Raw genomic sequence first — 13,031 nt, forward strand, 5'->3', positions numbered from 1 at the left:
GATCATTAAAGTGCCCCAAAGAAAAGTGGTCATTTATTCGGAACTGGAACAGCAGTACAGCAGCTGTGTAAAGTTCCTTTTCTATTATATTACGAAGAGAGAACTCATTCACAAGTAAGCAGGTAGTGGTATAGGTGGCTGGTTTGGAGGGATATTTCAAAGACAAATGTGATTACTCCTGAGGTGATGAGTGACACCTCGTATGTTGAGTCGATAAAGCTTTGTGTACAACAGTTTGTGCAGTTTGTGGTACATCCATGCTGGCCATACACAGGAAAGATGGATCAATTTAAGCTTTGACATTAAACCCTGTATTTAAATATCAGGGCCATCAGAGCTGTCAAGTGACCGATTCTCACTTTTCCTTCTATTAGAGGTTTCACAGAAAGGACTACCACAGACAAGACAGAGAGCCTGGCAAAATACACAGCGGGAGAGTCACCCATCCGCACTGTGGAGTATGGATGGAAGAATCCGTTCAAAAAAAATAATGTGTATGGCCAGTTTAAGTTCCATGGAATCACTTGCTGTCTAGTTTGTGGCAGTCATTTCTGTGAAACCTCCAATAGAAGGAAAGGTGAGAATCAAGGTCACTAGACCGCTCTGATGGCCTTAATGTTTAAATACATAACATATAAAGATTTCTAAAGATGATCAAATCTACAAACGTGATTCTGTGTATGGCCAGCTAAAGCATTGAGTATGTACAGCATTTAGTGAACGCAGCTCATACAATATTATACAAAGGGAAGATTTACTTCTTCTTGTATGCTCTCAAATTAGATTAAAGACCTAATCCTGCCACAATCTTTTTAGTTTTGTTAAATGAGCAAATGGTTCAAAGTACTCTAGGGCTTTTTTTCATTGCTGCCTGACACCATTATGACGATTTCCATCATTTCCTATCCCTGTGACACTGGTACACATAATACGGGAACAGGTGTAACTAGGCAACAAAGAAAAAAAAAATTGAAGAGCTCCTTTTACTTCTCAACTGTGAGAGAATTGCCATCCCTCCCTGCACTTGTGACACAGGAATGAGGGGAACTTGTACATGGTGACACAGACAGCAATAATAAAAAAAACTTCACAGTGGCTCTTCCTTATCTACCCAAAAACAACAAAAAAAGATTTTGGCTGGAGTTGGGCCTTAAGCATGAATATACAGCAATATACCAATGTGACTGCTGCTGAAAGGTCCACCAAGATGGGTATCCATTATTCCTTAAGGTTACATTATTAGTGGAGTACAGCCAGCTGTTGGACACACAACCACCATGAAAGCAAAAACTGTTGTGTACACAGCTTGCACCAGAAGAGCCCCTGCAGCTCTCCATATACAAAAACATAAAACAAACAGCCCTGAGCACCAGATGACTCCACAAAAAAAAAAAAGGAATTCACATTGACAATCTAGATTAGACACAGGAATGAAATGAAACACCAGCCTGCTGGCTTTCTGAAATTGTTGTGCAGACTTTGCCGTGCGACAGTGAGTGCGTTGGAGCCGGGACTGAACAGGGCTGGATCTAGGCGCAGAGACAGGAGCTGTGGCCAGCACAGCTAACCCCTGGTGGCAACTGTCTCTTGGGCTTCTCGTGTTATGGAATGTCTTAAAGAAAGACTCCAGTACAGACAAAAAAGTGGACCCTCACTATCTGACCAGACATGAGGGCCACACTTCTGGGACGCACCATCCAGCTGTGCCTCCCATGAGGTGCTTCCCTAAAACCTTATGCCACAGTCCTGCTGTGTAACATGTAATTCCTTAAGGATATTCACAGCTCAGCTGTGCTTTGTGACTCCTACCTGCGGAGTCCTTAAGGGTTCAATACAGACCTGCTGTGTCACAGGACCCCTTCCAGCGGGTGTCTACAGTCCAGCTGCATCTTATGGCCCCAACCAGGGGGCACTTTTGGAACAGTCCAGCTGCTTTCATAACCTTTTATAGGGACAAGCCTCTGTTCTGCACTGACTTCTTCCTTTAGGGAAGCTTAGAGAATAACCCAAAAGTCATGTATCTTTTACGTTACAGGAAACAAGAATGGTACCGTGTGAGAAGGAGGAACAAATCGAGTAAAAAAGGCAAACTACATCTTCCATCAGGCTGCAATTCAGCATATCATAATTGGCGTCAACAGCTGCAGATTTATCAGGTGTCATCCAGTGACAAATGTGCTCATAATTGCAATGACAGAATTTGTATTTTTATAGTGTTGTGATTGGTTACATCAGATGCCTGTCGGGCATTTTAAATCACCTAAAGCCCCCGTTCACTTTGGAGCGATTTGACATGTCAAATCACAGCCTATTGCCGGCCACGGCACTGTCCCAATCGATGCGATGCCGACTTTGCCGCGCGGCACCGATTTCCAAAAAGTAGTTCCTACACTACTTTTGGAAACTTAAGGGGTGATTTCAATAGACATCTGTGAACCTGCACAGATGTCTTTCAAATAGCCCCCCTGAACTCGCACTGAAATGCAGGTTTGAAACCGTGCGAGTTCAGCTGAAGCCGACGAGGGAAATAACTAATTATAAAACAGCATAGTTCTGTGGACTGCATTGTGGAAAGGGTTGTCGATAGGTGACCTGTGCGAGTTGCAACAGTTGGCTTTACTAGGAAAACAAAGTATCTGCATGAAGTCATCAATACCCCTCCCTCACATATGTGCGGTATTTCTTTCTAAATGGCTTCAGCAACATCAGTTAGTATACACGTGTTGCAGTCTGTAGCAACCAATCATAACACAGCTTCCATAATTAAGGGATCTGAAAATGACACAAATGTTTGTTGTCACAGTATAATTACATTTTGGCATTTACTGTACTTTGCTGAACTGCAACCTCACGTCAGATGTAGAGCCCCAAACTGCTCAAGGTGAGAGCCTAATGAGCCAAGATGGCCTACTGAGCATGCAAAGGCTGGAAAAGACAGGTAAGGAGGGAACAGAAGAAAAATGGCTGCAGTTGTCACTCAGTAGGACAATGCTTTGTCTCTGCCTTTCTCCTGCTGGAACATTTGGTCTGTTCTACCAAAGAGCTGTGAGCAGAAGCTGGAATTGCCGAGAGTCTGGGCTCTTCTGGCCAGATGCCTTGTTCGATCCTCTCTGATTAGAAGCAGACGAAAACACTGTCACACATTGAGGAGCTCAAATACGCTGGATATGTGCACACGACAAGTGCCAGGATGGAACAGAAATAGAAGAGGGGGGGACCAGGAGAGAGTCTGATGAGGGCTTCCAGCCCTAAGTGTCTCACCCACCCCTCGTAAGGGGAAGGTCCCAGCTTTTCAACTTGGAATGCAGAGCTTGGCTTGGAGCCTGGGAGATCCGACTGGACACGCAGCCTCTCTTGGATTTAATGAATCTCAATCACAACGGGCTCAAACACCCCAGCAGAGACTCTGTAAAAATGAGAAAGAGAATCGTTACTTAGAATTATGTAATGTCATAACATGCACAGGCTTGTAAACGGTAGACTTGTATTTCCAGAATAGAGTTCATTTAAAGCCTTACTTAAAATCCTTCTACCAATTTAGAGTCTCACCAGCTGCTGCGGAGCTTGAGGCCCTGCGGGTCAACACACTGCCTGCTGGGACTTGTAGTTCCAAAACTGCTGGCTCAATCCCAACTGAACCTTCAGTTTAAAAAAGCTAAATACATTCCAGGTGTATCAAAACAAAGGTGTGCAAACACTTTACGGTTCACTTTCATTCTAAAGTACACACCGCAGAATATCCTGCCCTCTGCCAGCATGCCAAGGTCTAGCCCACACCTAAGCGTTTTTTTTGCAGAAACTTACTACAGTCCATTTAACATGGTTTCCTATGGAACACATTCACAACTATGTTTTTTTCAGCCGCTGCATTTTTGGACAGGGTCAGGGACTTTTAACTACAAAATTTGCCTTTTTTTGGTTCAATAGACTGCAATGGAGAGGCTGCAGAAAAGCATGTAGTGTGTTTTTGCCACGATTTGCAGCTTTTAATCTGCCTAACAACAAATTGACCAAAAAAAAAAAAGGGATGCAAAATGCATAAAAAAGTGTCAAAATCACACATGCAAAAACATACCACAAAAAGCACTGCAGAAAACAAACAAAAGCAAACTGCATAGGTGTGTACCAAGCCTAATGCCGCGTACACACGGTTGTTTTTCGGCATGAAAAAAACCCACAACATTTTTTTAAAACGTCATTTAAAATGATCGTGTGTGGGCTTCACATCGTTTTTCAAAATGTCATTTTTCGTGTTGTAAAAAATGATAGTGTGTGGGCAAAAACAACGTTTTAAACCTGCGCATGCCCAGAAGCAAGTTATGAGACGGGAGCGATCGTTCAGGTAAAACTACCGTTCATAATGGAGTAAGCACATTCATCACGCTGTAACAGACAGAAAAGCGCAAATCGTCTTTTACTAACAAGGAATCGGCTAAAAGCAGCCCAAAGGCGAATAGAACTTCCCCTTTAGAGTGCCGTCGTACGTGTTGTACGTCACCGCGCTTTGCTCATCATTTTTCAAAAACGATGGTGTGTGGGCAACATCGTTTTTAATGATGAAGTTGGAAAAACATTGGTTTTTGGACATGCTGAAAAATGTCATTTTTTTTCATGCCGAAAAACGACCGTGTGTACGCGGCATTAGGCTCGGTGGAGAAGTAGTGATATCTTTGCAGAGGTCTAACACACCCCCTACCAAGACAGAGCTCTCCAATTAGTGAGGAGCATTCTTGCAGAGCTATAGGTCTGACCCAGTAGAAGGGGTTTTGAACTTCTTCAGAGAGACCACTGCTTCCACACAAAGAGCAAGGGCTCTAAACTAGAGCTTCTGGCAGGGGAAAGACATTTCTACTCAAGCTGTGACCTTTCGTTTTGATGAACCTGGAATTTATGTAGCTGATTTTAACTGAAAGTTTTTAGAACCAAATACATTTGTAGCATTCCTGGAAGGTTTATATTTTCAGAGAATGTGGAGACTGTGATCTGCAACTGCCTGTGTAATCCCTGAGCTCCACATAGGACAATGTGGAACCATGTTAATAAATACAAATTTTCTGTTGTTGTCAGGTATTTATTGCTCTCTGTGACCCAAGTAGTGGGATTTACCCTCTCTAGTAGTCTTGGTGACTGAAATCACCTAAAATGAGAGAAAGAAAATCACAAGAACAGAAATAGAGGGCAAATGATCCAGTGGGGGCACTGGTGCTGGGGACTACGAGGGATTTTCTCTCACTCCCTGTTATGACTATAGGTTGAGAAGTGAAGGAAAACATCCCCATGACAAAAAAAACTGACAAGGATCATAACTCTCCCATACACACAATCCGAAAATCGGACAACGTTTTTCGCTTACTAGTCGCAAGTAGACATTGAAAAGGTTACTAAAGTCAAGAAAATTCTCGTATGACATTAAAAAGAAATTGGAAGTGATGTCATGTGTTGTGCATTTGTATTGAATTTTCGGACGACAACTATACCGAATAAACGAAAATCGTACGATCTGGTATCGTACAAGGAAGATTTTCGTGCTTGTCCGATCAAATAATAATCGGATGAATTGTCATGATCGGCTCTTGAAAGCTCTGTACCAATGATTCGATTCAGTTTTCATACGATATTCGGATGGTGGGTATGGGCCATTATTCTGTCCATAAAAAAAAACACGACTTTAAGCTTTCTGAATTTAGGTAGTCATACTACTCAGGATAACAGGATAGCATCAGATGGAAAGGCTCTCTGCAATACTTTAAAACTTAGTATATGCGTATTTGTCTCTTCATTTTCTGTATAAACACGTCAACATACTAAAAGTGTTGCTTGTCAGCATTGAGATCTGACAGAAGTAACACAAAGCAGAGTGTTCCCATGTTATGCAGAGCGCTCACAGAAACAGCCCAGAGGAATGTAAGGGGTGATACAATGCAGATCTCTGGAAAGCACACAACTAGGGTGGAAGTGAACGGTATGCTGTGGCCACAATGGGTCAAAATGTTTCAGAGGAAAACTTTCACAATATATCAGAAGCCTCTTCACTTTGCTTCTTGGGTTACATAGGAGATCATATTCCTGCACAGCTAGTTTGGGTTACAAGACACCGGGGAATACTATGTACTCGTACATATCCCATTCATTTCAGAGCCTTGTGTTCAGATCTAACAACCAGCTTACAGCCGTTATTGTTTATGGTGTTCAAAGAGCAAGGACATGCAATAAGGGTGTGTTTTCCTGCAATTAAAAAGCATGTGGTTAACTGCATGAAGAGGCCTTTTAAAAGGGCACTGCCACTAAACACAGAGTGAGAGGGTAATACTTGTTGGGAGAGAAACACAAGTGTAAGAATGTACACCTCCTCCTGTCCCACCAATACAGAGCTCTGCAAGACACAGCGCTCATCAGCCATTCAGAATTGCTCACCGGCCTTGCAAATTTCAAAGGGGATTTATGTGCCAACCGGTCAGCTACAACAAGGAGTGCAATGGAAAGCCAGGACCGGTGCTTTTAGCTGAAGGCCTCTGGATCTGGGGAACATCACTATATTGTACTCAACCCAATTTCCCAAATCTTGCAATCCTGTAGATTTCTAATCTGTTGATGGCAGGAATGGGGGTTGGTATTATTTGCCTCTCTGCTGTATGTCTCATACATATATAAAACATTTTTTACAGATTTGTCCAGCTTTATCGCCTTTGTGTGCATTTTGCTTGACTTTTCACAGGGTCTCTCTCTGTGTCGTCATCATTTTCTCCCATAGAGGAAAAAAATGCTAGCAGGTTATTGGCCTTCTAAATAAAAAGATGTCAGCTTGAGTTTTTGAATGAACATTTGTACACTCTAACACGTGTATGGAAGCCTATCCTATATGTATCCTACCAATTTACACAGTGTTAACATATTCTCTAGAGCTTTACACAGAACCAGCAGATCAGAGCCTACTCTAGAGAAGCGGTTAATGTCCCTACTATGGTCATAAAACACACAATACAACCTAGTTTTGACACCATGCAATAGAAAATATATTTTCCCTTTCCCGACTATAATCAAAAAAATATATACACTGTATAACCACTACATATTTCCTTTGATCTGCTAGAACGCCTTTGATTTTTGTAGAAAACAAATGTATCACAAAAACACAGGAAGTCAGTTCTGCAAGGTCCCAGTGATATCTACAGCATTGAACAGGATATTATAAATGACAAGGTAAGAGATACAATTTATAGAATAGAAGGAACTTTCCACTTACCTGTTAGCCATTTGGATTCCACTGAGTGTGGTTGATCCGTCTCTGCTGACAAAGAGCCTCAGGTGACTGTCTGAATAAGGAGACAGGGGAGAGAGTGAGCCAAGGTGACGTCTATGCACCATCGTCATCGCTAACAGCATATAATGAGAAAAATGCACAATGTGTGCGTCTGTGAACAGCCTGGGGAATGTTCAGGGAATGAAGTGTGGAAAATGGCAATGCGGGACTTCTTTTCACTCCTCAGGCAAATACATTATCTACAATATTTTCTCTGACAATTTCTGTTGTGACAGGTTACATGCATTTAAAGGAGAACGCACGTCAGGATAAAATTCCTTAGTAGATTTACAATATCAGGCTTTGAAATCGGGCAAATTAATCTGAACTCGCACGATTTCAAAGACGCATTTCAGTTTGACTTCTGGGGCGAGTTGAAAGACATCTATGCGGGTTCATGCACAGATGTCTATTGAAATCGCCCCTGAAGTCGCCAAAAGTAGTGCAGGAACTACTTTTGGAAATCGCTGCGGCACCACAAAGTTGGCGTCACACCATTTGGGACACTCCTATTGCCGGCAATAGGCTCCGATTTGATATGCGATTTGATCTGTCAAATGTGAATAGGGGCCGACAGTGTCCTATAGTAGTGCAGTTTTAATTCACTTTACAGCAAATAAAAAAAAATCCTCTAATAAAATAAATTGGTGTTGGATCAAACAGCATATGTGTAAGACCCTTTTCACACTGGGGCTGTTTGCAGGCGCTATTGCGCTAAAAATAGCGCCTGCAAACCAACCTGAAACCGTTTCTGCAGTGTGAAAGCCAGTGCGCTAGCAGGACTGCTCCAAAAGTCCTGATAGCCGCATCTTTAGAGCAGTGTGTTTATCGCTCCTTCCCACTGAAAGCAATGGGAAACCGCGGCTATACCGCCTGCAATGTGCCTCTGCAGAGGCGCATTGCCGGGGGTATTAACCCTTTTCCGGCCGCTAGCGGGGGATAAGCGCTAGCGGCCGAATACCGCCGCAATTCCGACGGTAAAGTGCCGCGCTGCCCCTCCTGCCCCAGTGTGAAAGGGGCCTTAGGGTTTAATAGTCCAATGTGGGCAGCAAGGCACAAAATGAGGCCGATTTTAAACTATAAAGAGGACTCATTTTTTGTTTTGCATGGCTTCTCCTTTGAATAAAAGCACTGTTGTGTAGCCACAGTCCTTTCCAGTAAAGCTTTTGCCTGTAGCAGAAAAAAGATGGGCTGAACTGATCCTATTTTATCTAATGTGTAACCAATGCCCCCACAGTCAGCAGCTCACTATGGGGGCACCCGGGCCGAGTCATAGCAGCCAATCAGGAGGGAGCATCCCGGACGGCTTCGACATTCGTGTACATCGCTGGAGAGCGAGATGGTGCTCAGGTAAGTATTAGGGGGTGCTGGGGAGGCTGCTACCCACAAAAGGTTTTTTATCTTAATGCATAGGATGCACCAAGATAAAAAAAAAACTCTTCCTTTACAACCCCTTTAACAAATCAAACGCACAAAGTATATCCGAACAAGCGCTTTATAATAAAACCTCTAATTTTTCAAAGGATAAGTTCACCTTTCTAAATGTTATTTTTATAAATGCACATTTTTTTGCAGGTACCTGTAAAGCATTGCACCCACAATAAGCAGATGATGGGTGTAATGCCACGGTCCCGCAGACTGTCTGTAACTGTCTGGCCATACCTCCGATATGGGCAGGCAGTTACACAATGACAGGAAAACTTAATGAACTACCATTAATTTATCCTACTGCCTCAGGCCCTCTCCACATACACAGATTTATTTCCTGGTAAAACAGTACTGCTGTGTTGACTCCTAAGGACCCGTCCATACACTGTGTGTGGGAAAAGGGCCCTTAGGAGGTGGGTGTAATTCTAGGGGATGTGCTTACATCAAAAAATCAGCAGTCCCCAAAATATTACCAGTCCTAGACATACACTTGGTCTCCTCTTAAGTATGCAGCATGAATGACAGGCTGTTCGGCATTTGTATACATGCCAGGCAAATTACCTATACTATGTAAAGCTCATATTACTGGTGATTTTGTGTAAAACGAAACATCTACTGATTATATTGCGGTAAGGGGGAACAGGCAGGTGGAAGCAGAGGATGGGTAGAGTCTTATAAGCTGCATTCATGGAGTTCACACTTGTACAACTCCCTAAGATACATTCCTCACACTTACCTTCATTGTTACTGACGTCTGTGAAGTCCTGACTCTGCATGATCTTCTCCACAATCGCATCAGCATCAATTCTGGTATCATCCACCCAAGTGGGGTGACTCTCCACAGAGTCCTTCTTTCTCCTGTGTGGGGGACAGAACACAAGTAAGGCCGGGAATTATACTCGGCAGGCATTAGTACAAGCTTCCATATACAGCAAGGAATGCTGAAATCTGACCATCATTTCAAATGATTGGGTCATGTGTTGGTTCACCTCCATAGGAAGAGCCTTTACATGCTGAAGGACATTTGTTTGTCTTTTAACATAAGGGAAGCAGTTCTAATGCAAGGGCTGATGCAACACTTACAAAGCACTTTGAAGCATATCAAATGTTACATAGTAGGTGAGGTTGAAAAAAGACAGACACATAGTCCATCAAGTCCAACCTATGTGTGTGATTATATGTCAGTATTACCTTGTATATCCCTGTATGTTGCGGTCGTTCAGGTGCTTATCGATTCTCCCAGCTGAAACCACCGCCTGTGGAAGGGAATTCCACATTCTTGCCGCTCTTACAGTAAAGAACCCTCTACGCAGTTTAAAGGTTAAAGTGGTTGTAAACCGTTTACAAATCACTTTTTAACTACAGGTAAGCCTATAATAAGGCTTACCTGTAGCTACCCCGGATATCTCTTAAACCTGCACGGTTAAGGAGATATCCCCTATATCAGCATGTGTCAACGTTTATTGGCACATGCGCACTGAAGCAACGGCACGCTTCTTCAGCCAGTGTGCTGTTACCGGTGGCTCCCGTGTGCATGAGCGGGAGTGACAATATGGAGCCCGCAAAACCCTGAAGTAACTTCAGGAACCATGTCCCCGGCCGGATCAGTGAGGACCACTGCGGGGGCTTCGATCTAAGGCAAGTAATTCATAATGAGCTAGTATGCTATATACTAGCTCACTACATACTAGCTCATTATGCCTGTCTCTTGCAGGTTTTTTTTTTTTTGTTAGTGGGTTTACAACCCTTTTCCTTCTAATTTTAATGAGTGGCCACGCGTCTTATTAAATTCCCTTTCGCTGAAAACTTTTATCCCTATTGTGGGGTCACCAGTACGGTATTTGTACATTGAAATCATATCCCCTCTCAAGCGTCTCTTCTCCAGAGAGAATAAGTTCAGTGCTCGCAAACTTTCCTCCCAACCAATATCCACCAGACCCTTTATTAGCTTTGTTGCCCTTCTTTGTCCCCGCTTCATTAACATCCTTCTTGACTACTGGTGCCCAAAAAGCATACTCTAGGTGCGGCCGGACCAGAGTCTTGTAGAGCGGGAGAATTATCGTTTTATCTCTGTAGTTGATCCCCTTTTTAATACATGCCAATATTCTGTTTGCTTTGTTAGCAGCAGCTTGGCATTGCATGTCATTGCAAAGTGTCATCTACTAGGACCCCCAGGTCCTTTTCCATCCTAGATTCCTCCAGAGATTCTCCCCCCAGTGAGTAGATTGCATTTATATTTTTGCCACCCAAGTGCATTATTTAAAATTTTTCCGCATTAAACCTCTTTTGCCATGTAGTTGTGGGTCAAATGCACCTGCCAAGTATTCTAAATGATCTCAGAAATGTCTCAAACTGGTGTCATATCATATCTGCATTTGTACATCGACAGAGGCCATAAAAACATTTGCATAACATGCTGGAACCGTATTTGGACTGCCAATATGTTCCCTTTTCTACAACAGAGGTGTACAAATCTTCTAACATTCATGAGTTGCACTTTACATCGAAACTGCAGATAAAACTGTGGCTGGTCCTAGAGCCGTCTTAATAGCATCATGGGCCCCTGGGCAAAGTAATGCACCGGGCCCCCTACCAGCCTGCAGCAATTTACACACCAAAGTATAAATTGTTAATAGAATAAAGCATATAGTTATTAGTACTTTCAATAAAATCTATTTTAAACAAAAAAAAATGCCATAAGTCAAAGACTAGACATCGCAAAGAACACAGTATGGGGGAGGCAGGAGGGCACAGTACAGGTTCTGGGACACAGCCATCCCGGGACAGCTTAGTGAAAAGTGTGACTGTCCCAGCAAATCCAGGAAAGTTGGCAAGTATGATGTAATGCAAGATTATCATGGGGTCCCCATGCACCTGGGCAGTACCCAGGAGTGCCCATGCATTAAGACAGCCTGCCTGGTCCTGGAAGAGATTCCGATGAGAATCATATATCTGTCTGTCACCCCAAGAGCTCTACTACACAGAAATGATAGATCATGCTGCAGCTTGACCCTACAGGATCAAATGTCACTCCTGAGATTGGCTTTGGGCATCGTGGAAGCGATTGTGGCTGCACCACAAGCAAGTTGGGGTTCTGGATCATTGCAGAAACCGACAAACTATCTTCCAAGTTACAGTCACCTCCAGTGTGGTGCAGCATGCAGGAGTACACTAAATATTACACCTGTGGTTTATGCATAGGGGAGGGGTCATGGTGTGATCACTTGACATTCCAAGAGAATGTAGGAAGCTGGAAAGTGTTGTCATCCCCATTACACTGTGCAGCAACATAGCACAGCAAAATTGTCTGGAACACTCAACGATTTTTTAGTAGGTAAAGCCGTTTCTATTTGTGCTCCAGCTTTGAATTCTATCTATATGGATGGAGTAGTGAGGGGTTAGAACCTCTGTCAGGTTTTATTTCTGTGCCTCTCCACTAGGAAGCTTCACCCGATCCATTTGTCTTTGTGACAACTGTCACTCACCAGTACAAGTGATGGCCAATCTTTCAATGGGAACACCTGTTCTGATAACTGCCTAATGCTGGCCATACACGGATCAAAATGCAACTGGTGCAGCAGGGATCGGCCGAAGTGTGTGGGCTCCCCTGCTTAGTAGAAGTCAATCATTTAATAGACTTCTGCCGAAGGGACAAATTGGAAAACTTCTGTTGATCAGCTGTTGCAGCTGCTGATCAGTGTATTCTGATAACGGCGGGTCCTGCTGTCAGGATACAATGTCCTGGTGGGTGGAATTTCTCCAAACACCTTGCTTGTGTGGATGGAGGAATCTGCCGGTGGCTGAATGAAAAAATAAAAAAATCTAGCAGTGTATGGTCAGCCTAACAGAGGATTTCTCCTCACTTTCTGTTGTCTTTCCAGAACAGGAAATAGGACACAGACAGGAAAAAAATCTTAACCAATCTCTACTCAAGCTAAAAGCTAAACTTAGGTTTCACTTTAGATACACCAACTTTTCAGCTGGTGTTCTCCTTAAATTTATAACAAAAAATAAGGAAGCTTTTATGACAACTTTGTTCCATTCCCTGGATGAGCCAAATGGAATAAAGAGGCCCCTCAACAGGGAGCAGTACAGTCAAAACAATTAGGAAAAAGGGGAATCTCGGCACAAGAGTAGATTAACAATAAAATCCATGGCAGAAGCCAAGTGGGAAGATCACGAGCTGAGCGTGTCACAGGCGCTGGCTACAGAATGCACAGACACCAGAGCCAACACTCCACACTGACTAAGTCCCAGCTGAGTCACATCACATATTCCATGCTCAGACTGCAGACAAACTCAC

At 43.2% G+C, this 13,031-nt stretch overlaps 1 protein-coding gene across 1 annotated transcript in view; it reads right to left on the minus strand.

Moving 5' to 3' along the window:
• Positions 1 to 391: 391 nt before the first annotated feature.
• The window catches only part of LOC120914219 (protein FAM102A-like), an 83,473-nt gene continuing 70,833 nt past the window's right edge, over positions 392 to 13,031 (minus strand). Inside the window, exons 9-11 of the mRNA XM_040324811.1 lie at positions 9,465 to 9,586; positions 7,244 to 7,313; positions 392 to 3,406 (exon numbers count right to left, since the gene is read on the minus strand). Coding sequence (XP_040180745.1) covers positions 3,361 to 3,406; positions 7,244 to 7,313; positions 9,465 to 9,586 — 238 coding nt within the window. The 3' untranslated portion in view covers positions 392 to 3,360. The remainder of the gene's footprint in view (positions 3,407 to 7,243; positions 7,314 to 9,464; positions 9,587 to 13,031) is intronic.

This window comes from Rana temporaria, chromosome 9 (genome assembly GCF_905171775.1).
Source record: "Rana temporaria chromosome 9, aRanTem1.1, whole genome shotgun sequence".
NCBI classification, from domain to species: Eukaryota; Metazoa; Chordata; class Amphibia; order Anura; family Ranidae; genus Rana; species Rana temporaria.